General features: G+C 52.5%; 1 protein-coding gene across 2 annotated transcripts in view; it reads right to left on the reverse strand.

The window, feature by feature from the left end:
- The window catches only part of COL26A1 (collagen type XXVI alpha 1 chain), a 165,443-nt gene extending 141,870 nt beyond the window's left edge, over positions 1-23,573 (reverse strand). For both annotated transcript variants that reach the window (XM_030301503.1, XM_030301502.1), the window contains exon 1: positions 23,396-23,573. In XM_030301503.1, coding sequence (XP_030157363.1) covers positions 23,396-23,553 — 158 coding nt within the window. In that variant the 5' untranslated portion in view covers positions 23,554-23,573. The remainder of the gene's footprint in view (positions 1-23,395) is intronic.
- Between the last annotated feature and the right edge of the window lie 4,409 nt (positions 23,574-27,982).

The following is a 27,982-nucleotide window of genomic DNA, read 5'->3' on the forward strand; positions in this document are numbered from 1 at the left end:
CAAGGCCGAAATTACAGTCAGACTCTTGGTCATCACACTACACTACCTTCAGAAACAAAGCCCAAGGCAGGGCTCCTCCCATGTGCTAAATTATGGTTCAGCCTGGGGCGCCTGCGTGGCTCAGTCAGTTAAGCGTCCAACTTCAGCTCATGATATTGCAGATCGTGAGATCGAGCCCTGCACTGGGCTCTGTGCTGACAGCTGGGAGCCCGCTTCGGATCCTCTCTCTCCGCCCCTCCCCTGCTGGTGCGCTCGCTCTCTCTCTCTCTCTCTCTCTCTCTCTCTCTCAAATAAATAAACATTAAAGTAAATTACGGTTCAGCCATCACAGACCAACACAGAAGATGATGGTGAATAGCGATCACAAAGCCATTCCCGGGTAGCTGTGACTATTTGCCATTTTGCCATTGGCCAAGCCGTCCTCATTTCTCTGCAGGCTGGTCACAGAACACAAGCCTCCTGATTACGTAGCTGCGAGGCTCTGATGGGCATTGCACCTGGTGGCCCGCCTCGCCCCGCTCCTTCCCGGCCTCCGGGGGCTCCTTGTGGCCCCCAGAATAAACCATAGCTCCCCTGCCTGGCAGGTCAGGCCCACACTCACCTCCATCCTTGCTTCCTGCCTCTTGTTCTCAGAACCCTGGGCCCCGCCATGCCGGCCCCCTTCCTTCCCCCTCGCCGGGCCTTGCTCACTCCCCGTTCTCAACCTTCTCCCGCTCGGCCTCTTCTTGCTCCAGAACCACCTCAAATATCACCTGCTTTGGGGAGCCTCCCCAGCTCTCCTGGGTACCACATTGCTCATGCCTCCGTTTCCTTATATCATAACTTTGTTCGGACCTCAGTGAATCCAGACCTCCTATGGTAACCATTTGTTCTCCTCTGTTGGACTTCGAAGGCGGTGATCCCTTCTGGATCATTTCTGCACGTTCAGCAATTGACACGGTCCCTAGTAAACCGGGGGCATCTGGCGTATCTACAGAATGAATGAAGAGCCCTTGCTTCATTGAGGCTTCTGGGCAAATGTGTTAAAAGGTGGGACACGGGGTGCCTAGGTGGCTCAGTCGGTTAAGCGTCTGCCTTCAGCTCAGGTCATGATCTCACAGCTCATGGGTTCAAACCCGCGGGGGGGCTCTGTGCTGACAGCTCAGAGCCTGGAGCCTGCTTCGGATTCTGTGTCTCCATCTCTCTCTCTCTGTCCCTCCCCCGCTTGTGCTCTGTCTCTCAAAAAATAAATAAGTATTTTAAAAAATTTAAAGAAAAAAGAAAGAAAGATGCCTCTCAAAAATGTAATGCAGGGCGGGGTGCCTGGGTGACTCAGTCAGTTAAGTGTCCGACTCTTGATTTCAGCTGAGGTCATGATCTCATGGTTCATGGGTTTGAGTCCTGAGTTGGGCTAGGCGCTGACAGTACAGAGTCTGCTTGGGATACTCTCTCTCCCTCTCTCTCTGTCCCTCCCCTACTTGTGCCCCCTCTCTCTCTCTCAAGATAAACTCTTAAAAAATATATAATGCAGGAAAAGGATAGTCTTTTCGACAAATGGTGTTGGGAAAACTGGATACCCACACAAAGGTCAACCATTACTTTATGCCATATACAAAAATTAACAGCAAGGGGGGCGCCCGGGTGGCTCGGTCACTTAAGCATCTGACTCTGGCTGAGGTCATGATCTTGCAGTTCGTGGGTTTGAGCCCCACGTCAGGCTCTGTGCTGACAGCTCGGAGCCTGGAGCCTGCTTCGGATTCTGTGTCTCCCTCTCTCTCCGCCCCTCCCCTTCTCACGCTCTGTCTCTCAAAAGCAAATAAACATTTTAAAAAATGTTTTTAAGAGTAAAACTCTTAGGGCAAAACACAGAAGAAAATATAGGGCAGAAGTTTCATGACGCTGGATTTGGCAATGATTTCTTGGATATGACACCAAAACCACAGGCAACAAAAGCAAATCGAGATATACTAGACTGCATCAACATGTAAAACCTTCGTGCACCAAAGTAACACAATCAAGAGTGAGAGGCAACCCATCCAGTGGGGGAAAATGTCTGTAAATCATAGATCTGATGAGTGGTTAATATCCAGAGTACATAAAGAACACTTAAAACTCAACAGTCACAGCAACAACAAAAAAAAACCTGATTTTTTATTATTTTTTATAATCTTTTTAAATGTTTATTCATTTTTGAGAGACAGAGACAGAGCACGAGCTGGGGAGGGGCAGAGAGAGGGGAGACACAGAATCCAAAGCAGGCTCCAGGCTCCGAGCTGTCAGTACAGAGCCCAACATGGGGCTTGAACCCACGAACCGTGAGATCATGACCTGAGCTGAAGTCGGATGCTCAATCGACTGAGCCACTCAGGTGCCCCAAACAACCCAATTTTTAAAATGGGCAAAAACCCTGAATAGGTATTGTTCCAGAGATGAACACAAATGACCAAGAAACACATGAAAAGATGTTCAACATCACTAATCATTGGAGAAATGGAAATCCAAACCACGATGGGATAAGGATGCTACCTTACACCATCAGGGTGGCTACTATCGAAAGAAAGAAAGAAAGAAAGAAAGAAAGAAAGAAAGAAAGGTCAGAACATAAGTGTTGGTGAGAATGTGGAGACATCGGAACCCTTTTTACACTGTTGGTAGAAATGTAAAATAGAGCATCTGCTGTGGAACACAGTATGGTGGTTCCTCAAAATATTAAAACAGAATTGCCATACGACCCTGGCATTCCACTTCTGGGCAGAACCGAGAGCAGGGACTCTCTCCATGGCCATGTTCTTAGCAGCATTGTCTATAATAGCCAGAAGGCTGAAGAAATTGAAATACCTACCTGTCAACAGAAAGAAGGATAAACAAAATGTGGTCTGTACGTACGATAGAATATTATTCAGCCTGAAACATGGAGGAAATGCTGACACCTGCTTCAACATGGATGAAGCTTGAGGACGTTACGCTAACGAAATAAGCCAGTCTCACCAAAGAGAAAATACTGTATGATTTCACTTAGATGAGATACTTAGAGCAGTCAAACTCCTAGAGACAAGAAGTACAACGGTGGTTGCCCAGGGCTGGGGGAAGGCGGGAACAGGGGCTTAGTGATCAACGGGTATAGAGTTTCTGTTCTGCAGATGGATGGTGGGGCGCCTGGGTGGCTCAGTCGGTTAAGCGTCGGACTTCAGCCCAGGTCATGATCTCATGGTTCATGGGTTCAAGCCCCGCCTCAGACTCTATGCTGACTGTGCAGAGCCTGTTTGGGACTCTCTCTCTCCTCTCCATCTCTCTCTCGCTCGCTCTCTCTCTCTCTCCCTCTCAAAAAAAAAAAAAAAAAAAAAAGACCTGAGATTAAGAGTCAGACAACTGGAGCACATGGGTGGCTCAATAGGTTAAGCGTCTGACTTGAGCTCAGGTCATGATCTCATGGGTCGTGGGTTCGAGCCCCACATCGGGCTCTGTGCTGACAGCTCAGAGCCTGGAGCCTGCTTCGGATTCTGTGTTTCCCCCCTCTCGTCCCCTCCCCCACTTGCTTGTGTGCGTGCGCTCTCTCTCTCAAAAATAAATAAACGTTTAAAAAAAAACAAACCACATTATCTTGAAAAAAAAGTGGCTAAGGGGGTCAGTCAGTTTTATGTTATGTGTATTTCACCACAATGAAAAGAATTAAAAAATTGAGAACTTACAAAAAACGGAATTATGAATGATTTCTTTCTTTCCACTTTTCCATAGTTTCCCAACGAGCTGCAAATAAATACAATCGGGAAAAAAAATAAACTTTTGTTTGAAAGGAAACGTGTCAGGCCCCTTTCACCTAAACATCTGTGCCGGCCACCCGAGTCTGAGCCCCACCGCTGCCAGGCCTGCTGGGCCGAGGACTTTCCATCAGCTTTCTCTACCTGACACCAACATTTGGTTTCCATTCCCGGCTCTTCACATCATTCTTGGAGATCAGCTCCCGCTGGTTTCAGGTCCAGCGGAAAGAAAGCGGCTCTTGGGAGGGTCAGCTTGCATCTGGTGGGGGTGGATTTGGCTCGGCCAGTGGCAAGCTGTCTTGCCCAGACACCCCCCAGCCCCCAGAGCCCATCCATCCTGCAGACTACCCACCCACTGTCAGCAGGGCAGGTGAATTTCCTGGCGCACTGTAACCCAAGCCCCTCTCCGCCCCCCGTGGGCACGGCCAGGCTCTGCTATTAATCTCGGGGCAGATCCTATATCGAAAGCTGAGACAGCTGTCCCCACGTGCAGCTGCCCCAGGCCAGCAGGCAGACGATTTCCAGCACTGCTGCCTCCCTGCCAACGGCCAAGGCTGAAAATTGGGTTTTTCCTGCCAAACCCCTTGCTCGTGCAACTGCCTGGACCCTCACGCCGCATCGGGGTCCGCCAGGTTCCCTGTTCGCTCTTTGGTTCATCCCGGGTTAGAACGCAGTCCTCTGCTCCCGAGCTCAAGTGACTTGGACTTCTTAGCCCGAGAAGTCAACACGCTGGTGTCCCCAGTGGTCCTGCTGCCGTTGGATCAATAAGGGATTGTTTTAGCTCACGTTCTATGCTGGATCCTGGCTTACTCGCCATGGAAGACAAAGCCCTCTAGGATGGGGCTCTTGACCCTGAGCCCAGCTGCAGAACAAGTATGTGAAACAAGAAGAAAGCAAGCCAGGACGAGACCAGGGGAAAAGCTGCTCGTGGCAGACACACAGTCCAGAACGCAGCACCACCCGCTCCAGGGGCCACTCCACGCCGGATTCCAAGGGTGACACGGCCGACTCCAATGGCTCGTTTAACGCTTCCCGTGGAACTGGCTGCGATAGGTCCCATCTCACAGATGTGCAAACTGATGCAGGTCAACAGCAACTTGCCCATGGCCAGAGGGGGAGCCAAGTTTCTGACCTAATTTGCCGGACTCCAAAGTCCTGAGTGTTAGGGCCCACCCAGCACGGTCCAACTTGGCTGAGTCTTTACGAACTGACCTGCCCGCCTACGCCCGCCCAGCATGAACTTACTTGGCTTTATCACCTACGTCCAGCTCTATGTCAGCAGATGCCAGGGACACAGTGAGAACCAAGGCACATAATCCCAGACCTCCCCTCCCCCAGGAGTGTCCCTGCTAGGGTGTCTCAAGATCCCAAGCACTCACAATTTTGACCCTCTGTATTCTCTGGGACACAGCTGTGACTCAGCCCTAGCTGTGCCTGTGATTCCCCCCCACAAGCACATCAACAGGCACAGAAGGACCAGAATCAGAATCAGCCTACACAGCCAGCCCCAGGCCATACGAGGCAAACTGGACATCTAACACCCGTCTACGGTGGGCGCAGCTTGCATCTGTCTCTAAGAGAGTCATGCTTGTCTCAAACACTGCCTTCTCTCCCTCAGGGATGCTTTGGGTCACCTGAGGTTCTGAGGGAACACCATCTACCTGGAACATTTGTGTGGAAGGGCACACACACACACACACACACACACACACTGGGAGACCCTAGGACTCTCTACCTCAAAACCTCAGAGAACCACCTGAAAAACCATTAAAATATATATAGTTTTTTAATGCATGAAGGTAACTGGATATAAAACCAACATGCCCCAAATCAACAGCTTTCCTATTTGCCAGACATTAACATTTATAAATGTCAAGGAACAAAAAGAACTCATTCACGATCGCAATGAAAACTATAAGACGCCTAAGAATAAACATAAGAAGATCTAGATAAATGGAGCAGTATACCTCGTTCCTGAAAAAACGCACAATATCATAAACGTCGAATTCTATGAATCCGCCAACACAACCTAGATCAAAATCCCAGCAGCATGTTGTCCAGAACTAGAAAAAATGGTTATAAAATTCACCCCAAAGGAAAAAAAAAAAAAAAAGCCCAAGAACAGTGAAGAATATTTTTGATACAGATGAACAGTGAAGGAGGAAGTGCTCTATCAGCTAACGAGACGTACAATAAGGATACAGTGATTAAAATGGTGTGGTTTGGGCACCAGATCAGATTAAGAGTTCAGAAAAAGAGCTGCGTATACCGGGAAATTTAGTAGATGATAAAAGTGGTATTGTGAATTGTTAAGAAAGGGTGGATTATTCAACAGAAGCATAAGGGGAGGTTTGGAGGAAAAACTAAAATCAAATCCCGAACTCACAGCCTACATAAAACCTTGGGGTGGGGAAGGCCGTGCCCTTATGATGACTCTTCATGCAAGGTTGAGTCTTAACAGGCTTTTGATGCCCCAAGCCACTTTCAGTATTAACACTGTTTGAAATCCAGGATTAACCGAACTCTCCAAGGACCCAAATATCTGGTGTGCCTTTCCCTCTTCATTTCTGCTTGTGTCGTGGGCTAAATAATGACCCTCCCAAAGATGTCCTCATCCTAAGCCCTGCGAATATGTTACCTTACACGGTTAAAGGGACTTGGCAGGTTCTTGAGGTGGGGAGATGATCCTGGATAATCCACTGGGCCCAACCTAATCACAAGGGTCCTTATAAGATGAAAATCAGAGTCAGAGAGGCAGGAAATGTTGGAAAGAGAGGGTGGAGGGTGCCCTTTGAAGACAGAGGAAGGACCTACCCGTCACGTAACGCAGGCAACCCCCAGAAGCTGGAAAAAGCAAGGAAATAGATGCTCCCCTGGAGCCTCCAGGAGGACCAGTCCTTCGAAGCTCTTTCAGCCCAGTGAGACCCATTTCGGACTTCTGACTTGAGAAATATAAGATAATAAATCTGTGTATTGTTTCAAGCCACAGTGTTTGCGGTCCTTTGTTAACAGCAGCAACAGAAAGCTAATACAGCTTGCAAAGCATCAGTCCTTTTGCGGGATACTCTCTGCAAGAACCTAGAGATACGGCCCCAAACAAGACAGACGCATCCTCCGCCCTCCAAAAACTCACAGTCTCAGTGCAGACAACTATTAACTAATTACCAACCAATTAATTAGATGGACTGAGAGTTATCATGAGCTCCTAGGTATGAGGGCAAGCCCCAAGGGCATTTAACAGAAAGGCCTGGCCTTTCTTCTGGGGACAGCAAAAGGTTCCCTGAAGATGTGATGTTTAAGGGCAGCTCCGAGCTTTGGGCGATTGTTAGGCCAAGAGATGCAGAGATGCTGAAAGCAGGAAGCAGTCTGAGGTCAAAGGCAGCTGGCGGGGAGCAGAGGACTCAGAGAGACAAGGAGCAGGTGAAGGGGTCTCTCCCCTAAGCTCAGCTGTGTCTCCAGGAAGGCACACGTGTGTGTTCCAAGCTCCGGAATGAAGAGATTCAGGGTCCGAGCTTACTGTCATCGTCAGCCATGGGACACAAGAGAGAAAGAGCCTGGAAAACCCTGGAGAGGCCCGGGATTCCATCACTGCAGAAACGGCGGGTGCCCAGGCAGGCCGAGCCTTCTCGGAACCGGAGTCAGCCCGTGTGGCCGAATCAATCACAGAGGCAGGCGCAGGAAGAGGAAAAGTGCTGATTCCCCAAATAAGCCCTTCCAGGGCGGCAGGAATGACAAAAATGTCAGATGCCAGAGGCAACGGGCCTGGGCGCAGACAGCCGGAGCCAAATCAGAAGGAAACTGTCACTTTCTGCGCACAGGCTTCCCGAGCTAGCCGGGTGCACGCAGGCTCTGGCGCCTCCGGGGCCCCGCAGGGCAGGCAAGGTCAGCGGCCAGCCTGCATGGGCCTGGCTCCAGAGCTGCTCCCCAGGGAGAGATGGAACTCTAAGCCTTTCACGGTGGCTCCAAGCAGGGCAGACCCGCTGCTGGGCCTCCTGAGTGGCAGGAACTGGGGGGGCGGGGGGGGGGGGCTCGGCAAATGCCACACAGTCCCTGCTCTTCCATAACAAGGAAGGGGGCAGGGGACCAGATATGTGCAAACAGAAACATAAAATGTTTGGGTTGCAAGCTGCAGCCAGTCACGGGTACAAGTAACACGCACGCGCACACGCACACGCACACAGAGCAAACACCCAACTTCCCGCAAGCGCTGGCGAACCCCCATTCTTGCTCAGAGAGGTCGAAGTCGTCCGGTGGGGCCCTCGTTCCGGGGGGCAGGAACGCGCTGCATTACAACTAGTCTGCCTCTTTAACAAACACACTTCCTTGTTTGATCTCACCCAATCCTATTAGTTTCATGTTACTCTGGAGGCACCGAGTCAATGAAAGGAAGGGCCGGCCCGGCTGTGTGTCCCCCAGCCAATCATGACAGGTCCAAAGAAGCCCTGTCCCCCAATCTGGGGGCCTAACACGGTCTCAATCTCCAGGACAGGAAACTCATCAGAATCTCGGGGCCCTTATGGGCATCTCAGGGCCCCCAGACCCTCCAACGTGCTCCCCCATCATGTCCTGGGGGCAACCCTGTATGCTCAGCCCCCAAGTGGCTGGTGGGTTCAGCTGCGAGTGTGGACCAGCCCCCACCCCTCACTCAAGGCCTTGAAAACCCAAGCAGCATCCTCAGGGATATGGGAAACGACAGGACCCTTGCTCCTGTACTGCCCCGGCTCCCCAGCAGCACCAGGGCAGGCCACTGCAGGGTGAGGTCAGAAATGCCCCTGGTGATATTGCTTAAGACCAGCTCCCAAAGGGCAAAAGGCACTGTAAACCGCTGAGGCATTAACCTTGACCCACTAGGCCAGCGTTTCCAGAGCATGTCGTCTGGAACACCATCCAACCAAAACTCTCCCCAGAAAAGGAGTCGGTAGCCTCGGTGTCTGTGAAACCGCATTTTCCAAGCTTTGCAAGGCGCACTGGCACCCTGCTCAGTCTGCGAAAGCCTTTATCATCGCTCGAGGTCGCAAAGAGTGTTTACTAGATATTGTCCTAAGCGCTTTATTAACGTTAGCTCATGTAAGCCCCGAACGACAGGATGAAATAAAGAGGAAGATCAGCCCCCTTTTGCAGATGAGGAGAGAGGTCAGGTGACTCGATCAGGGCCACCCAGCGCCAGGATTCACACCCTCCTTTATTAGGGAAACTCTCCAGCTTGGTTCGCAAGCACTTCCCAAACTGTGTCTTGTGACTCCCATTAACATCCGACAGAATGAGCTCCGGAAATGTCACTACGGGGGCACCGGGGAGCCGGTAAAGGTCAGCTGGTAAAGGTCAGCTTTCCACAGTCCACACAGCACTCTGGAGGCAGCCGAGGGGTGAGGCGGAGGGAGAGGCGGAGGAGGTGGGGTCCTGCCTCTCTACACCCCACCCCATCCTGAGCGTTACAGAATTAACCTGGACTGGGTCCAGCTCCTTTCAAGGTGGTCTCGTACAGGCCCCCGAAGAAACATCCATCCACGCCCTGGTTTCTGGGAGGCGAGAAAAAGGAAGACCGGGCAGGAGAGGCTGGGGACCCTGGACTCCTCAGCGAGAACAGTGTGCCTTGTGTCTACTTCCTTAGGATCGGCTGCAGGATTCCCAAAAATCCTCTAACTTAGTTATTGTTCCTCTCTTCCCTGCCCCAGGCGGAGCTGGTCAGGCTCCAGCTCATACACTCTCGAAGCGGCAATGAAGTGTTGGCCGGTTCAAGCCAAGAGAAGCCTGGAGTAGTGTTCTGATTGCCATAGGAATTGTTTCTCTGGGAATGGATGTTAAAATAACAGACAAGCTGGGGGTGGGGAGAGGAGAGGAGAGCGAGACTCAGAAAACCCTGGGGCCTCAGGCAAAATCTTCACCAGATATTTACATAGAGGCCATTCCGTGTGATTTTCAGGAAAAGTCCCCCTTCTGCACCCATTTCTACTTCAAAGGAAGAAGCGGGACCCCCTCAAGCTGATGGCCTCCGTGGCTCCTTTCAATGTGGCTTCCAGAGCTGACCTGCTCTGGGCACAAAGGGCAGACCTCCTTCCTGGACCCCTCAGCACGACAGACCTGCAGGAGGGCAGAGGTCACGGCCTCAGTTTCCCAGAGGAGAGAGGTCAAGGCCTTTGTTCTTTCATTCGCTCAACAGGCAGCCACTGAATCCTGACGCGTGCAAGCGTCACGAAAACCCCGTGGAGGAAAAACATGCAAGTATTTTATTAAAACGAAAGGTGTGGGGCGCCTGGGTGGCGCAGTCGGTTAAGCGTCCGACTTCAGCCAGGTCACGATCTCGCGGTCCGTGAGTTCGAGCCCCGCGTCAGGCTCTGGGCCGATGGCTCGGAGCCTGGAGCCTGTTTCCGATTCTGTGTCTCCCTCTCTCTCTGCCCCTCCCCCGTTCATGCTCTGTCTCTCTCTGTCCCAAAAATAAATAAACGTTGAAAAAAAAAATTAAAAAAAAAAAAAAAACGAAAGGTGCGTGAACGGCATGCTTTGCTGCCTTTTCAAAGCTGAGAAAAGACTGTGATCCTTGCAACGTTCCAAGGAGCAAAGCAGCCGGCCCGCAACATCCCCGGGCCCCGGGCAGGGCCGGGAGCCCTGGTCGTCAACCTGCCCTGGCCTATCAGCGGCCCACCAAGCGGCCAGGAGCTGCCGACACGATCTGTTAGCTGGCTCCCCTCCCACCAGCAAAGCTAGCACAAGGGCCACCGTAACCATGTTTAGACATAAAACCCAAGCTCCTCAGGGTGGCAGGAAGGAGGCTTTGCACTCAGGCTCCAAAGGCCTGGGCCGTCCAGCCCTTCTGAACGCACCTGCACTCACCATATAAAACCACAGTCCCGCCTCCCAGCCTTCACACGGCTCTTTGTCCTCCCAAAATGCCCTCCCCTGTCATTGCCAAGAAGACTCCTATTCATCCTACAAGACCCACTTCGGGGCACCTGGGTGGCTCAGTGAGTTAAGCACCTGACTCAGGTGGTTTCAGCTCAGGTCATGGTCTCATGGTTCATGAGTTCAAGCCCCACGTCAGGCTCTGTGCAGCCAGTGGGGAGCCTGCTTGGGATTCTCCCTCTCCCTCTCCCTCTCTCTCTCTCTCTGCCCCTACCACGTCTCTCTCTCTCTCTCTCTCTCTCTCAAAATAAGCTTTATGAAGTAAACACCATAATCATCCCCATTTTACAGAGGACAAAACTGAGGCGCAAAGATGCCCACACTTACACACGCCCAAACTCCCCTAGACAAGTGATCGCTCCTACGCCCCTTGCCTGCCCGTCACACTCCGCACACACCCACGAGGTAGCAAATACCAGCCTCGCTCTGGGGTCTGAGCGCCACCAGTTTCTGAGCTCATCAAGGGCAGAGGCCCGGCCGATCACCGATCACCCCGCAGCCTCCAGCACCAAGCACGCAAAACAGTAACTTCCTGAAGGTAAAGCACCGGGGTCCTTGTTATCCAGTCACAGATTCAAGGCCTCCCAGATGTGATGGTTCACTCCCCAGAGTGCCAGCACCCCCCCCCCGGCAGTGTGCCCCTGCCCCCACATTTCAGTCCCCAGCTTCAGCCCACCTACAGGGCTCAGTGATGGTCAGGTGGTTGAATGCCCGGTTAGGTAAGTTCACACTCCCAAGGAGGTGGGGGCGGGTGGGCAGGGCCGGCTTGTGCATCCAGGTCCCAGGTGGACTGGCCAGGGCCCCGCTAGGGAGGAAACAGGGAGGAGAAATGATTCCATCCACAGGGAAGGAAAGCGGGAAGTGAGTTCTCAGGGTGAAAACCACAATCACAGATCCAAGAGGCACAGAGAGCTGCCCACAGAGCGGGGAGGTCGGTCCGGGAAAGCTTCCCGAAGGGAAGGCCTTTGTGGCTGCCCCGTAATAGAATGGAGTAAGGTCTGGGGGAGGCTTTTGGGTTAAAGAGGGGACACACCAAGCACTTCACCTAGGCTGAAACCAGAAAGGGACTTCAGAGTCAGAGGCGGGAGGGCCAGGCATGGGAATGGGGGGGGAGCGGGGAAAGCAAAGAGACTCCCACACTCCCCCAGGGCAGGGGGTCTCCCAGGCAGGTCTTAACACAGAGGGGCTGTGGAATCAATTTTCTGAGTCTTGGCAAGCACTTTTTTTTATGAACTCGATAGAATACAATAAAAAAGAGAATACCACATATGGTAACGGTAAGCATTATTCTGTGAAACTTTTTCAGACGTACGTTTCAGGCGAGTGCGCACACATAAGCAAGGGGACTCGGTCACCACAGGAAGGGTATTTCTTGTTATCAGTCGTGATGAAAGAATCTCAAAAAACACTATTCTCCATGCAGGGCTTCCTAAACCTGGCTGCACGAAAAACCCCGGGGGAGGCCACTGAAATCCAGATCTCCAGGCCCCAGATTGTCCGAGTCATGGATAGGTCTGGATGGCTGATCCTTTTACCTCCTCAGTTCATCATGATCGGCCAGTCACTGCCCTGTGGTTTAGGGGACGCGACACCTGAAACATGGGAGCAAGACCGTCTAAACAACTTTGGAGCACAGGCAAGAGGAAAATGCGGGGCCCCTCACTCCAAAAGATGGGGAACACATGCCAGGAAAGGTACGACATTACAAAGCTTTTTCTCTTTCTTCTCGGGCCTCTCTCACAGGTGGGTGACGTCCCCCTCGGCGCCTACGGTCTAACGGGGGATGAAGAGGTCCAGCAGGGAAGGTACCAGAAGGGAACGCGTGGACACAGACAGCTTAACTCTGTCATTGTGATGGAGCCTTCTGGAATGGGGACATGCGGGGAAAGGCCATCTAATTCTGAAGAACTGGGGACGTACCTGTGGAAACTCGCTCTGTATCTTGCCAGAGGTAACGTTTACACGGACCTGTCTTAAACATAAACAACGGGAGCCCCACCCTGGGCACTGTGCTTTCCGGGGCCTGCATCTGGCCTGCCTCCGGCCACACCCCTCCCCGTAGGGCAAGGAGGCTGTGGGCCCAAAGGGACATCGTCCCCAAAACCACAGGCACCCTCGCAGACCAAGTGCAGGTACCTGGGGCCTGGGATTCCCTCCCCCACAGCTAGACACACTCGGGCATGAAGTGTGGCCAAGTGGCGGTTGGTAGGGCAGGGTGAGAGGTCCTGGGCTAGACTCAAGTGCCCACAGTGGGTGCGTGAGGCCGCACCAGGGGCAAGGTGTCGGGCGGAACAAGGAGAGAAGTGAAAGGTGGATCTCCCCAAACCGCTGAATTCCAGCATAAAACTCAAGGAGGCTAAGAGTTCTAAATATGAGCCTCACCCCCATCCCCAGGTCATTGGGAGGGTAGGTCTGTCAAGGTCGATAACACAACAGATTTTATTTAACAGTTTGTAAGCTTGATTTACGACTTATAAATACTTAGACATACGGTGTGAGGGCTTTCATCAGCGCCCCGCAAACGCGAGGGGTGGGCCAGGCTTGCGGGTGGCGTAGGCCAGGGAAGTCCCCTCACATCCCCACAGGGCCACTTTGTCCCAGAATCACTAAATTGGCTCTTCAAAATGTACCCCAAAGGGGGCGCTTGGGTGGCTCCATCAGTTAAACGTCTGACTTCAGCTCAGGTCATGATCACGCGGTTCGTGGGTTCGAGCCCCATGTTGGGCTCTGTGCTGACGGCTTGGAACCTGGAGCCCGCTTCGGATTCTGCTTCTCCATCTCTCTCTGTCCCTCCCCTGCTCATGCTTGTGCTCTCTCCATCTCTCTCTGTCCCTCCCCTGCTCGTGCTCTCTCTCTCAAAAATAAATAAACATTGAAAAAATTAAAACAGGGGCGCCTGGGTGGCTCAGTCGGTTGAGCGTCCGACTTCAACTCAGGTCATGATCTCGCAGTCTGTGGGTTCAAGCCCCGAGTCGGGCTCTGTGCTGACAGTTCAGAGCCTGGAGCCCGCTTCGGATTCTGTGTCTCCCTCTCTCTCTGCCCCTCCCCCGCTCATGCTTTTTGTCTCTCTCTCTCTCTCTGTCAAAAAAATAAACATTAAAAAAAATTAAAACAAACATACAAAATGTATCCCAAGGAAAAAACTGTTCATCAGGAGGCAAAATGGTATAATTCCTTTGGCAGGAAGTTTGACGCTATCAGAAGTATGCACACACTCACCCTTTAACCCAGAAAACCCACTTGTAAAAACACATCCTAAAGATGCATTTGCAGGCGTCCAGGGGGGCTCAGTCGGTTAAGCATCCGGCTCTTGATTTCGGCTCAGGTCATGATCTCACGGTTCGTGAGCTCGAGCCCCGCATGGGGCTCTATGCTGACAGTGTGGAGCCTGCTTGGGATTCTCTCTTTCCTCTCTCTCTCTGCTAACCCACTTGTTCTCTCTCTCTCTCTCTCAAAATAAATCAGCTTTTTAAAAAAGATCCATTTGCAAAAATACAAAATGAATGACGCACAACGACACGTAACAGGGCGTTACATGCGACACAAAGGATCAGAACAACACAATGTCTACCAGTAAAGGGCAAAGTGAATAAGCGAAGTGATCCACACAACGCAGAACTATGGAGCTGGAAACATGAATGCAGGAGGGCAGCCTGGGTGGCTCAGTCGGTTGAGTGTCTGACCTCGGCTCAGGTCAGGATCTCGCAGTTCACGAGTTCGGGCCCCATGTCGGGCTCTGTGCTGACAGCTCCGAGCCTGGAGGCTGCTTCGGATTCTGTGTCTCTGTCTCTCTCTGCCCCTCCCCTGTTCACGCTGTCTCTGTCTCAAGAATAAATAAACATTAGAAACGAATTTACAAAAAAAAAAATTTCAAAATATGACTATCTACATATAGTAGAGAAGGGGGAAATCACACAAGTATTCCAGTAATTAAATGAAAAAGCCACGTCAGCATTAAAATAGGATACATCTGGGGGGCGCCTGGGTGGCTCAGTCAGTTGAGCGTCTGACTTCAGCTCAGGTCCTGATCTCACAGTTTGTGAGTTCGAGCCCCACGTCAGCCTCTCCACTCTCAGCGCAGAGCCTGCTTTAGATCCTCTGTCTTCCTCTCTCTCTCTGCACCTCCCCCACTGGGGTGCACACACAATCTCTCTCTCAAAAATAATGCAGCCCTTAACGAACAGTGATGAAGACAACGGTTATCAAAACCTGCTAACATCACAAGAGAAAAAGAAACTACCAGATGGCGTGTGATTCTTAATACAATTGTTGACGGAAGAATACTACACAACCAAAGAGGTAATTTTGCCCAAACAATAATAATAAGGAAGAGAAGGAGACAGAACCAAAGTCTACTCAAGCCTCTGTTTAATTTCCAATATTCTGGAAATACCGAGGACAGAGGAACGTGGTAACAGGCACCATGAGGATATAATCAAGAAAATCCCGAACAAGGCGAGGCGCCTGGGTGGCTCAGTCTGTTGAGCATTCGACTCTGGATTCTGGCTCAGGTTATGATCCCAGGGACATAGGACCGAGCTCCACAGTGGGCTCCGCGCTGGGTGTTGGGAGCCTTCTTGAGATTTTCTCCCTCTCTCTCTCTCTCTCTCTGTCCCTCCCCCACACACGTGCCCTTGCTCACATGTGTGTGCACGAGCGTGTGCTCTCTCACTCTCTCTCTCAACAAAATCCTGAACAACGAAACCTCGACCAGGCCCGGTTTCTTCAAGAAATAAATTGCAGAGAGAAGAGAAGAAGAAACCTGCAGACAGTGGTTATTTTGGTGAATGTCAAACACCCGGATTTCCAGGGGAAAAAAAAGTCATGTCCTCCTGTATTAGCCTGGGGCACCATCGCAAAATACATCCTAGACTGAGTGGCTTAAATGTTTCTTTCTCACAGATATGGAGGCTGGCAAGTCCAGGACGAAAGTGCCGGCAAATTCAGTTCCTGGGGAGAGCCTCTTCCAGGCTGGCAGGAAGGCTGCCCGTTCACCGTGTCTTCACATGGCAGAGAGAAAGAGAGAGAGTGTGTGTGTGCGCGCGCGCTCTGCTCTCTCTCTTCCTTTTCTTTCTTTTTTAAAAAAATGTTTTAATGTTTATTTATTTCAGAGAGAGAGACAGAGCGTGAGCAGTGGAGGGTCAGAGAGAGAGGGAGACACGGAATCCGAAGCAGGCTCCAGGCTCTGAGCTGTCAGCACAGAGCCCGACGCGGGGCTCAAACCCATGAACCGCGAGATCATGACCAGAGCCCGAGTCAGACGCTCAACCAACTGAACCACCCAGGCGCCACTCCTTTCCCTTTCTTATAAGGACAGGAGTGCCATCATGGGGACCCCAACCTCATGACTTCATCTAAACCTAATTGCTTCCAGAAGGCCTACCTCCAAATGCCATCATATTGAGGACAGGGCTTCACCATAGGAATTTTGAGGGGACGAAAATACTCAGTTCGTAACACCCCCTGATTGATATGACATGATATGATATGATATGATATGATATGATATGATATGATATACTGGACCAACTATGAAGCACTCTTGCCTCCCCCCCAAAAAGAGATCCTAAATATAATCAAACCTTTACATCTAATCTCCAATATAGAACAAACACAGGCAGTAGAAGATCAAATCAATGACACCACTTGGAAGCAATCGGCCAAATCTGGAACATGGGCACCTACAGGACAACCGGCCTTCTGACAAGTCAATGGCTTGAGGGGGAAAAGCATTCTTGTCAAGGAGAGAGGACTTTCCTACAGTGAGAGACTAAAAAGGCATAAGAACCACAGCAGACCACGAGTAGATCCGGATCTGAACAAACTAACAATAAAGAAACACTTTCTGGACAATTGGAGAAAATCTGAATGTGGATTGGATTTGGGATCCAATAAGAAGAAGGAACAGTAATATGAATAAGGAATGACTGTAAGTCTGTTAAACGTTGGCATGGTAGTGTATACGGAATATTACAAGTAAAATGGACGTGAGCCTGGGATTTGCTTTCAAATGCCCCAAGGGCATTTGATCTCAGGGTGGTGAGTTCAAGTCACACATTGGGCATGGAGCCTACTTAAAAAAAAAAAAAAAAAAAAAAAACTGTAAAATGCTTCACACACCCAAACAGAATGCGTGTGTGCGTGTGTGTGTGTGTGTGTGTGTGTGTGTGTGTGTGTTGGGCGGGAAGAAGGGAACCGGATAAGTGTGGCAAAATGCAACAGTTAACAAACCCCAGTGAGGGTACACGGGGACTTATTTTGCTGTCTACTTGTGTACAGGTTTGACAGCTTCCACAGAAAAAAATTTTAGATATCATATTTTTATTTTCATGTATTGTTTTCTCTTTTTTGAGAGAGAGAGAGAGAGAAAGAGTAGGGGAGGGGGCAGAGGGAGAGAGAGAGAATCCCAAGCAGGCTCCATGCTGTCAACGCAAAGCCCTATGCAGGGCTTGATCCCACAACCCTAGGATCACGGCCTGAGCCAAAATCAAGAGTCGGGCGCTCAACGGACTGAGCCACCCAGGCGCCCCTAAATACCATATTTTTAAATGTCCCTCAATTCAAAATGTTCAAGTTCAGAGAGAACAGCGGTTCCAGCTGGGTGTGATTTTGTCCCCTAGGGGACATCTGGCAGGGTCAGGAGACGTTTTTCGGTTGTTCGAGTTGGGGGCAAGGCTATGCTCCTGGTGTTCAGTGGGGAGAGGCCAGGACATCCTGCGACACACAGGACGGCTGCACGACAAGGTTATCCGGTCCACAGTGTCAAGGCTACCAAGGTTGAGAGACCTTGAGACAGACATATGCAGAATATTCTAGGTGCTCATGGGAGGGCACCGCAAGCAAATCAAACAGCAGATGCAAGGAAACAGAAATAACTAATACGATGTCGCTGGCATAGAGGACAAAAGATGGGCTTTAAAAAGTCAGACTTTAGGAGCATCTGGGTGGCACAGTCGGTTAAGTAAGTGTCCCCCTCAGTTCCAGCTCAGGTCACGATCTCACAGTTCGTGGGTTCGAACCCCACATCGGGCTCTCTGCTGACAGTGCAGAGCCTGCTTGCGATTCTCTCTCCCTCTCTCTCTGCCCCTCCCCTGCTTGTTCTCTCTCTCTCAATAAATAAATAAACTTAAAAACATTGATTCGAAGGCAGCCTTTATATGTGACACCGGAGACGGTGGGTTTTATCATAAAGGCCAAGGCTGCCCAATACATCACACCTGCCTCCACTTTCCCGCCCCACGGCCACAGTGACATCACTCAGTTGTCATGGTTCTCTTCACAGAGCCCAGACTCCACCTCGGAATCCTTCTTAACCCACTGGCCAGGGCAGCTCCTACTAGTCACTAAGAGTTGACCTAAGAACTGAAACCTGTCTGTCAAGCTGAGGCAGGAGATGGTGAGCGACCAAAGGGCTTGACAGAGGAGAGCAAGAGAAAGGTCCATTGGGCAGCAGCACGGAAGAGGAAGACAGATCCTTGTAGAACTAAAACGGGCCCCACCAAGCAGTGGCTAAGTTGGTCACGGACGATGCCACACAGCCTCGCCATCACAGGGCTGGCCACACACAGCCAGTTCCTGGGCAGAGAGACAGGAAGCCCCGATGCCAGACCCCGTCACCACTACCGAGGCGCAATAACGTCGCTAACGCGGATGGACAGCCCTCCTGACCCTCCAGAAGAAGGCTGGAGGATCCTCCGGGCGGGGAGGGGCGCGCCTTTCTAGGCAGCTGGGAGGGAGGGTCAAGGGGACAGGAAGTTGGAGGTCGGAAGGCCACAAAGATGGGACAAGTGGTCAGGCTAAGAGAAGACGGAGTGAGCAAAGGAGGGCTCAGCCGCGTGAGTGAGGGGTGGGGTGGAAGAACCTGAGTCCAGAATTTATGATACCGAGACACCGAGGTGTGAGGTTCCTGCGAGGAACTCGGAGGCCGGCAAGGCCAAGGATAGCGGCTAAGGTGAAGGGGAGGGGAGGGAGAGGCTTAGAGTAACACGGGGCATTGGTGAGTCACACCTGGACATCCGGGTGCCCAGAATTGTGGCAGAATGGGGGAGAGGAGGGGAGTGGGGCAGCCTCGAGGGGTGTGGGGAGAAGGACGGCCTCACGCAGGTAAAGCCACGAGGATGAAACAGGCCGTCAGCCAGTATCCACGTCATTAAAGGCGTGACCAGGAGGGGTGCCTGGGTGGCTCCGTCGGTCAAGTGTCCGACTTCGGCTCAGGTCATGATCTTGCGGTTTGTGGGTTCGAGCCCCGCGTCAGGCTCTGTGCCGACAGCTCGGAGCCTGGAGTCTGCTTCGGATTCTGCGTCTCTCTCTCTCTCTCTCTCTCTCTCTCTCTCTCTCTCTCAAAAATAAATAAAGATTTAAAAAAAAATTTTTTTTATAAAAGGTGTGACCTGGAGCGACAGCACCCCGAACGCTGGATGACCCACAGGAGCAGCCGCTCAGCGGGGCTGGAGGGTGAGGGGCGGCCCACGGCACAGGGGCCAGGGGGCCAGAGGACAAAGGCCTGCACGCGTGGCTGAGCAGCTCCGACTCTCTTCCTGACCGAGGTGGGGACGGCCGAGTGCGGTCAGGTCTGTTCTGCAAACCCAGCCTCTGAGCACCCTTCCTGCTCTTGGCGCCTCGCACACGCGGCCTCCCGGCGAGCCTCACGCCCTGAGTCCTGTCTCCATGCCGTCCTCATCATGCAGACTGGGACACGGGCTAGGGCAGGTTCAGTAACATGCACAAGTCCGTATCGTGAATTAGGGGCAGAGCCCTGAGGGGACGGGTCGTGGCCCCTGGACCTGGACCCACCCTGGGCCTTGCACTTGACAGGACCCCGCTCTGGCCTCCTCTGGCCGTGGCCCTCCCGCCGGACGACAAGGCTGTGGGACCAAGAGGGTGTGCCCATCCGGGCCATCCTCCGGGACAGACCCCGCAGCCTGTATGCCCACTTCTAGACCACGGGTGTGGAGTGAACTTGTAGGACACGCAGCTCGAAGGGCCCATAAGGCCCCTCACTCCATTTCCGGAACAGAATTCTATGGCATCTATGAATTCCTCATTGACCTGGCTTTCCAGGTCATTGAGAAGGTACACTCACCGAGGGTGGCGGACAGAACCCACTTACGGAGCATCCGTTAGCCTGAGTCATAGCATGTAAACATGTGGCCTTACGGCGCCTGGGCTCCATTTGCTCTCACGCCTCGGGCCCTACACAGGGGGAAGTGGTTTCTGGAATGCGCGTTCTTCTTCAGGGGAGAAGCCAAAAACAACTTTGTCTTTTGTCCCCTGCCCCACGAACCCACTCTCTGGACGCATTCATTCCTTCCTCTGCTGAAATCTGGGCACATCCCACATCTCCTCTGGTTTCTCCTAGTCAGAAGAACACATCCACACCAAGAATCAATATTAAAGCTTTTTATCTTTAACCAAATTCAAACGTCTCCCTCCACTAGATGCACAACACAGATAGGCCGTGGGGCCCTTCTCTGGTCTCATCCTTGTGCCCTGATCACTCGCAGCTGCTCTGGCCCCTTTAGGGTCGGATATAGAAGGGAGGAGGAGACAAGGGACAAGACCCCCCAGTGAACATCTGTGGCAGAGGAGGGAGGGAGGGAAGGAGGGAAAGAGAAAGGGGAGTGAGCGAAACTTGCATGCTTTAAAGTGTTTCACAAATGTATTCTACTTATGAGGGTAGAATCAAAAACGGGGGGGGGGGGCATTGGGGGCTCAGTTCTTTTATTTTTAAGTTTTATTAAGCTTTTTTTTAAGTTTATTTATTTATTTTGAGAGGGAGAGAGAGAAAGAGAGAGAGAGCATGAGCCAGGAAGAGACAAAGAGAAAGAATCCCAAGCGGGCTCTGTACTGAGAGCGGAGAGCCCGATGCGGGGCTCGAACTCATGAGCTGTGAGATCAGGACCCGAGCCGGTCAGACCCTTGACACCCTGAGCCATCCAGGCGCCCGGGGGGCTCAGTTCTTAGTGCGGCCCTGCACGTCCACGGGTGCCGCAGTTCCCTTCAGCTTTCATTTGGCAACTGAACGGCTCTCTGGCCAGCAAAAACCACCGGTGGCCCATATGCAGGGTTGCTAGATTCTTCTGGAAACAGCCCTCTGAGGAAGTGGGGTCCTCTTCGTTTTTGCCAAAGTTGCTTCCACAGAGGGGTCCACCCTGGGCTTCTGACAGAGGCGACCGGAGCAGAGCACCCCGGTTTGGGCAAGATGCCCCCAGCACATGTCAGACCCAGACAGGCCCAGGCCCAGAAGGGTAGGCGCAGCAATCTGCTGCGCACGCACGCCCAACAAGGAAAACACAGACCACATCCAAAACTCGGATGCCAACAGGAGCAATACCATGAACTGAAGGGAGACTATTTGTCAGAAACAGCTCTGTCACTTGGCCCGTAGGCTGAGACCAAGCCACTGTCAACACACATACGGAGGCAAAGCGGAGGCCAAGGCTGCGAAGGGCGCCGTGCCAAACGTCGTCTCCAAGCCCTCTGCTTCTGGGGCTCTTGAATTTCAAGGACGCAGGCCACCTGTGACTGATCGCTCACGAGACCCAGGAACGTACGACACCATCCAGCTCAAGCACACCATGCCCACGCGGGACTTTGCATAGCGGAGCTCAGTGGCGCTCTGGACATCAATCTCCAGCATCTGGAACCTGCCCCGAGCCTCCTTAACACCTCCTAGTATCCTATTTAGGAATCCATTTTCCACAGCTTCATCCAGATCCTTCCTGAACCTAATTATACCTTCTCCCGGCTCCCATCCTGGTAGAAAGAGTTCTGGAAGATTACCACAATTGTTTGGGCCTCTTTTTATTTACACTAAAACAGTCCCTTCCAAGTTTCTGTGGCGGTCCCCAAGTCGCACCCCACCAAACGCCAGAGCATCCGTCCCCATCCACTCACTTCCTTCAGGGACCTCACCTCTGGCTCTTCTCAGCATGCATGTTTCACCGTGCGGAAGCTTTCCTTTTTCTTTTTCTTTTCCTTCCCACACTTTTTAATTGCAAAAATAACACAGGAATGTATGCTCCTTGTAAGAGATGCAAACAGGACACCGGGACACCAAGGGAGAAAATGGAAGCCCACCCACCTTCCAGCCCTGCCCTCCGACCTCTGGACTCTCCCGATAGGTACCTGTAGGAAATGTTTGCCTATGGATTTTTTTCTGGGCATACATCCCCATAAACCAGAATGTTTTTTCATAAATGAGATCATGTTATACAGATCACTCTACAACTTGAAAAGCTTGTTTTTTTCAGACTATCCTCATATGCGGGGGATGAGTGCAGAGCCCACACTACTGTGGGTGTCTGGAGAATAATACTAATAGAAGCCATGGGTAAGTATTTCCAAACAAAATGAGGGAAATAAAATTGTATGCAAAGTTTTCCAGAAGCACTTTGTGTGTGTGTGTGTGTGTGTGTGTGTGTGTGTGTGTGTGTATGTGTGTGTGTGCTTTCCTGAGTCTCGCCTTACCCAGCCATTAAGCATACAGCCTGCCCGGCACAAAACATCCCTGCTTCCCCGGTGCTATATAAGACATTCATTTCCAGGATTCATCTTGATAGTTCTCCGGGGTTTGGTAAATAAATATCACACAGGAGAAGTCGCTGGGACCTGTCTCTTGCCTTCCTCCATAACAATAAGCAGAGTGGTGCGGTAGAAAGGACAGGATTGGGAGAAAGCAGACAGAAGGTCAGTCCTGAGTTGCCACTAACTTGGGGACCTTCCCCTGGGGCTCCATTTCCTCACCCGAAGGAAAGATAACGCTGTAATAGGTACCCCTGGAGGGGGTTTAGGATCCAAAGACACGGAAGGTACGAATGCACGTTGTGTGCTCTAGAGAGCCATCACAACTCTGTGAGTTGTAATTATTAAATGAGGAAATGCTGAATTCGACTGAGCTGCGCAAACGGGCATTTGGCAACTTTTACTTGCGTGCTCACGCGTTTTCAGGGGGAATTCAACCTCGCGGTGAGCAGACGCTGCCCTAACCGTCTCGGGGGTGGCCACGGCGCCACCTGCCGGCAGAGGAGGAAGCCACCGGTGCGTCCCGGCGCCTCGGGTTCGGTGACCTGGCTCCTTCTCCGGCCCCGCAGCGGATCCGTCCAATCGGAGCCCGGTTCCACGTCCCCAGGTGACTGCGGGGTGCGCAGCAGAGGCTCCTTCGCGGTCCCGGCCCCCAGGACGGGACGGAATCGTCCCCCCCCCCCCCGTCGCCTCCCCCCGGTATCCCTGGGCAGCAAGCAAGAGAGGCAGGCGGGAGACCGGACGCTCGGCCTTGGCAACCCGGGAACCTGCTCCCCAACACAAAGCCGCGGCCGCGCAGGTGAGCGCGGCGGAGCCACGTGATCCGGTAAACATCCAGGGACTGAGCCACGCAGCCCCAGCGGGCCACGGTCGCTCCCTCCGCGCGCCTCCCCACCCCACCCCCCACCCCCGCAGGTTTCGGCCACCTCCACTCGGAGCCGGGAGCCGAAGGGGCGAAGGTTGGGGGAGCAAAGAAAGGAAGAGAGAAGGTGGGCGCGGCCAGAGACCACCGCAGTCCCGACCCCGCGCCCCCCCCCCCGCCCCGGCCCAGGCCGCCCAAGCCCCCAGTCCCCGACCGCCCCGCGTCCCCAGCCCCACCGCCCAGCGCTCCATCCCCACCCCCCCACCGCCCGGCGCCCTCCGCCCGCCAGCCTCTCGTCTCCAGCCCCGAGCCCCCGACCGCCCCGCGTCCCCAGCGCTCGCCCCCCAGGCCCCGCCGTCGCCGCGCTACTCACCGGCGGCTCCCGTAGCCGCTGCCGGGGGAGCCGGCGCCCGGCTCGGGGTAGCCGTGCTGCTGCAGGGCTGCGGCCGGGAAGGGGTACAGGAAGCCGGTGGCCAGCGCCGACCCGCAGAGGCAGCAGCACGCCCAGGGCAGGAGGAGAGCCAGCTTCATCTTGCGCGGCCGCCCGCGGGGACCCGGAGCCCGGGCGGCAGGACAGGCGGGAGCGCACCCGCGGCCGGACCGAACCCGCGGCCCCCGCCGGGAGCAGAACGAGCGAGCCGGCGAGCGAGCGGAGCCCGGGTGCGAGTTGGAAGTTTCTGGGGGGCGCCCACGCCTCTCCAGGGCCGCCTTTTCAAATTCGGCGAGGTGGGCTCAGCGCCGTCAAAGGGGGCGTGGGGCTTTTTCATTAACCCTCGGCGGTCCGGGGCCGAGGAGGCGGCAGTGGCTGCAGAGCTGGGGGTCCGGGGGGTGGGGGGGGGAGCCGCGTGCCCGGAAAGCCAGACGTCGCGCCTGCGTCCTCGCGCACGCACTCTAGAACCTTCCCAACCGAGCCCTCTTCGGGTCCGCAAACGCTCGTGGGATCCCCGCTGCATGCCTGGCAATTTCACCTGGGCGATTTTAATGCCCACAACGTTGCCCTCGGTATTAGATGCCACCATTCCCATTTTTTAGAGGCGGAAACAGAGGCCCAAAAGAGTTAAGCCGGAAAAAGAGCACGCTCTTGGTCTAGGGCCCTTTGGACAAAACTACTTCACACCCAGGCTTCCTTAGAATCTTCTCTTTTTTTCATCTCCACCCTCTACCTTGCCAACTCTCTCTCTCTCCAAGGTGAGCTGTAGCCAGGAATGAGGAAAGCCCTGGACTTGGGGGTGAGAAGTTGTCCTTGGAATCACCGATTCATGAGGCATCAGATCTGGAAAGTAGCTTCAGGGGAGGGGAGATCGGATTACAGTCCCACCTTTTACAGATGGGCATGCGAGTCCCAGATCCCACACTGAGCCCAGGGGCCGCCTGGCCCCAAGTTGATCTTTTCTGGGCTGCAAGATCTCCAGAGCGCTGTACCTCAAGCAGGGGACAGGTGGGGCCCAAAATCTAGGCTGTGCCCCCTCTCCCCAGATTGAGTCTTTCTAATTCTCCCTGAAGCACTCTAGGGGCTGACAGAGGCCCCAAAGCTGCCTCTTGGCCCCCCTAACTAAGAGCTCCTAGTCTGTAAAATGCCCCGAGGTCTGGAGAGAAGCCATCCAATATGGAAGTGCTTAATGGGCTGCAGTACATTTTGTAAGAGAATTCTGGAATTGTTTTTCGGGGAATACAGAAAGATGCCGTTGGGGATGTGAATAGAAAGGCCCACTCCCACGGCTTCTGTCCTCTTGTTTACATATCGAATGTGTACCCTCTTGAGTACCTATCCCCAAACATATCCAACCGGCTTCACCTTCTCCCCAAACTACCCATCTTTCTCCACTCGGCTCTCTCACATCCTGCTGAGGCCTCGTCAGTGGACTTCCCAAGTCCCGAGTCTCTGACCAGGACTCAGGTTGGATACAGTCCATCTCAGAGTGGGCAGTGCACAATGGGAAATATCACTTGGACCTAGAACTACTTCCTTCAACTTGCCCTCCATCCCTCTCTCAAGACCTAAAAGATTTGGAGAGTTTGGGTTATCAGGGGATTTTCAGGGCCTCCCCAAAAGGAATCTGAACTGTGGTCCCTGGGCAGTTGGCTAACACCCAGTAAGTGGTGAGGTCATTCCCTGCCCCCCAGGAATTTGTAAGCATTCTGTCTTCTTCCTTCCTCTCCTTTACTTGCATAATGAGACCTCAAAGACCAGAGAAATTCCATGTAGCTATAAATTAGCTTTATGCTGCAGGCGTGACATGAAGGGAACAAGATTTTTTTTTTTTAAGGATTTCGTTTTTATCTTAAAGTCATTTGTCCAGTGCTACAGGCTGCACCCAGACAAGAGAGGTGCAGAGAGAAAAGAGGGGATAACACTATTCTGTACACCTCAGGATTCGTTCAGGATGGAAAGCTTTAGGAAAAGAATTAATTCATCCCGGCAACTTCAGGACTGAGACAGTTGTCTGAGTTTGGTCCTCCGTTTCATATGTAGGACAGTAAGTTCATTCTGGCCCCACGAACGTGACCAGGAAGCTTCTGTGTGTTCAGCACCATGCTGTGCACAGTGAGGGCTGGTAGAGAAGCAAATAATATGGTTGTCACCCTCACGGTGCCTGCACTACTCTTCAGGGAGGCATTAAAATGGCAAAAGGCAGGGGCACCGGGGTGGCTCAGTCGGTTAAGCGTCCAACTCTAGATTTCAGCTCAGGTCGTGATCTCGTGGTTTGTGAGTTCGAGCCTTGCATAGAGCTCTGCACTGACACTGTGGAGCCTGCTTGGGATTCTCTCTCTCCCTCTCTCTCTGCCCCTCCCCTTCTCTCTCTCTCTCTCTCTCTCTCAAAATAAATAAAGTAAAAAAAAAAAAATAGCAAAGGGCAGCCAGCAGTTTGGACAAAAGTTCTGCAAACAAGAGGCGGTTGCATTTAGACAGTAAGGGATAAAAAGACAGATGCATAAAATCAGGAAAAGAAATATAATACTGCCCACACCACCCAGACCCAGAAGCCCCAGGTCTGTTCCGGGCTCCCCCACTCACTTGCTGATGACCCGCAGAAAACTCCCCTCTCTGGTCCTTCCCAGTGTCTTCATTTGTAAAGTGAAAAGTGTATTGGTTGTCTCTGAAGATCTTTCCAGGTCCGGCCTTCAGTAATTCACTCTTCTCTTCGTCCTCCACTCCCCTCTCCAAGGCACCTGTGGATATACCCAGCCTTACTGAGCTGTCACTCTTGTACGTAAGATTTTCAGCTGCCACCCCCCCCCAAGATGGGGCCGCAGGAGCCAAGAAGAACGGAGAAGGGTTCAATAGCAATACCCTCTAAACTCCCCCCAGAGAACACCAGTGAGTAGAATCCCACTTCAACAGGTACCAGCCCTGTGACTTTGGACGTGTTACCTAATCTCTCTGAGCACCTTCATCTGTAAAACCAGAGTAATAATCACGACACCTAGGGCATGGGTTTGCTAAAAGAATTCAATGAATTCTTCACCTGCAGTGCTTGAATGGTGCTGGCACCTTATGACAATAAATGTTCATTATGGTAATTTGCAAGGCTTTGGTGAGGGATAAAATTGAAGAGCACCCCCCTTCTCAACCCCCACCCCCAAGTGGGGCTGACAGGAGGCTCATATCCCAGGGTGCAGAGCTTTCTCAGACGAGACTCTGAGAGGCCCCGGGACAAACCCAGTATTCCATGGTCAACAATTTAAAACCACACTTAATTTTATTAAAAAAAAAATTTTTTTTAATGTTTATTTCACTTTTGAGAAAGAGACAGAGCATGAGCAGGGGAGGGGCAGAGAGAAGGGAGACACAGAATCCGAAGCAGGCTCCAGGCTCCGAGCTGTCGGCACAGAGCCCGACGCGGGGCTGGAACTCACAAACCGCGAGATCATGACCTGAGCCGAAGTCGGACCCTTAACCGACTGCGCCACCCAGGTGCCCTGAAACAAAACTTTATTTTAAAACAAATATGAGACTATTATCGTGAAGGATGTACAGTTTGCTTGTTTTCTTTTTAAGATAAAACTTACTTGTGGTGAGTGGCAAATGGGATGTTTGAGGGCCCTGAAATAAAGGGTCAGGCGGTAACTCAGAGAGTCTAGGGGTCTTCAATCACGAGCACTGATTGGCTGGCCTAATCGGTGCTCCACCCACCTGCTTGTGTCTATATTCCACACCGGTGCCTTCGGCATCCCACAAATACCCGTTAGCACTTCGGGAGAGGCAGAAGCCACTGTTGCCAGGAGCCCAAGACATTGAGCCATAAGGGCTTGGAGCTGGGACCCTGACTGCAGGGCTGACTCCTTCCTCCTCTCTTCCTTGGTGACCTTGGGCGATCACAGAACCTCTTCCCTCCCAACCTCAATGTAACGAAAACCGGCCGAATGAGGCTGGGAGGCTTTCCTGAGCTCCTCCACTGTTTGCCACAAGCCTGACATGGACAGGCAGGGGTCCTCGGAATTACTTTTCAGACAAGGAGTGGAGACAAGTGATTTGTCCAGGGCCCTGTGCTCTCTCCTCCTTTTGCAAGTTCAAAAGTGCCTTGAAAACGGGTTGTTTGTACAAAGACGGATCAGATTTCTTGGTGGAAGGAGACAGCCCCCCCACACACACACATACACACACACACACACACACACACACACACACACACACACACACACACACTAGAAGAGTGGGCCCCTCCCCAACTCTGTTAGCAGGCCTTTCTGATAAGAAAGTATCAGTCAGCATCCTCTATCGCAGACAAAAAGCAGATCTTCTGTTCTGCTGAAGTCAGCAGAGAGAGCCACTGAACAGAGAAGTAATACTCATCAAGCTGAAGCCAAGGTAAATATTGACCTTCTGGCATGATAAATCCTCCTGTTAATCTAAAACAGAAATCTTCCCCTCCCCCCGCCCAGTGCCCTATTGCACACGGATTCTCCGGTTCCCCCCAGAAGTTCAGGGAGGCCGCATAGGAACGGAGAGGTTTTCACA

Source organism: Lynx canadensis, chromosome E3 (genome assembly GCF_007474595.2).
Source record: "Lynx canadensis isolate LIC74 chromosome E3, mLynCan4.pri.v2, whole genome shotgun sequence".
Classification (NCBI taxonomy): Eukaryota; Metazoa; Chordata; class Mammalia; order Carnivora; family Felidae; genus Lynx; species Lynx canadensis.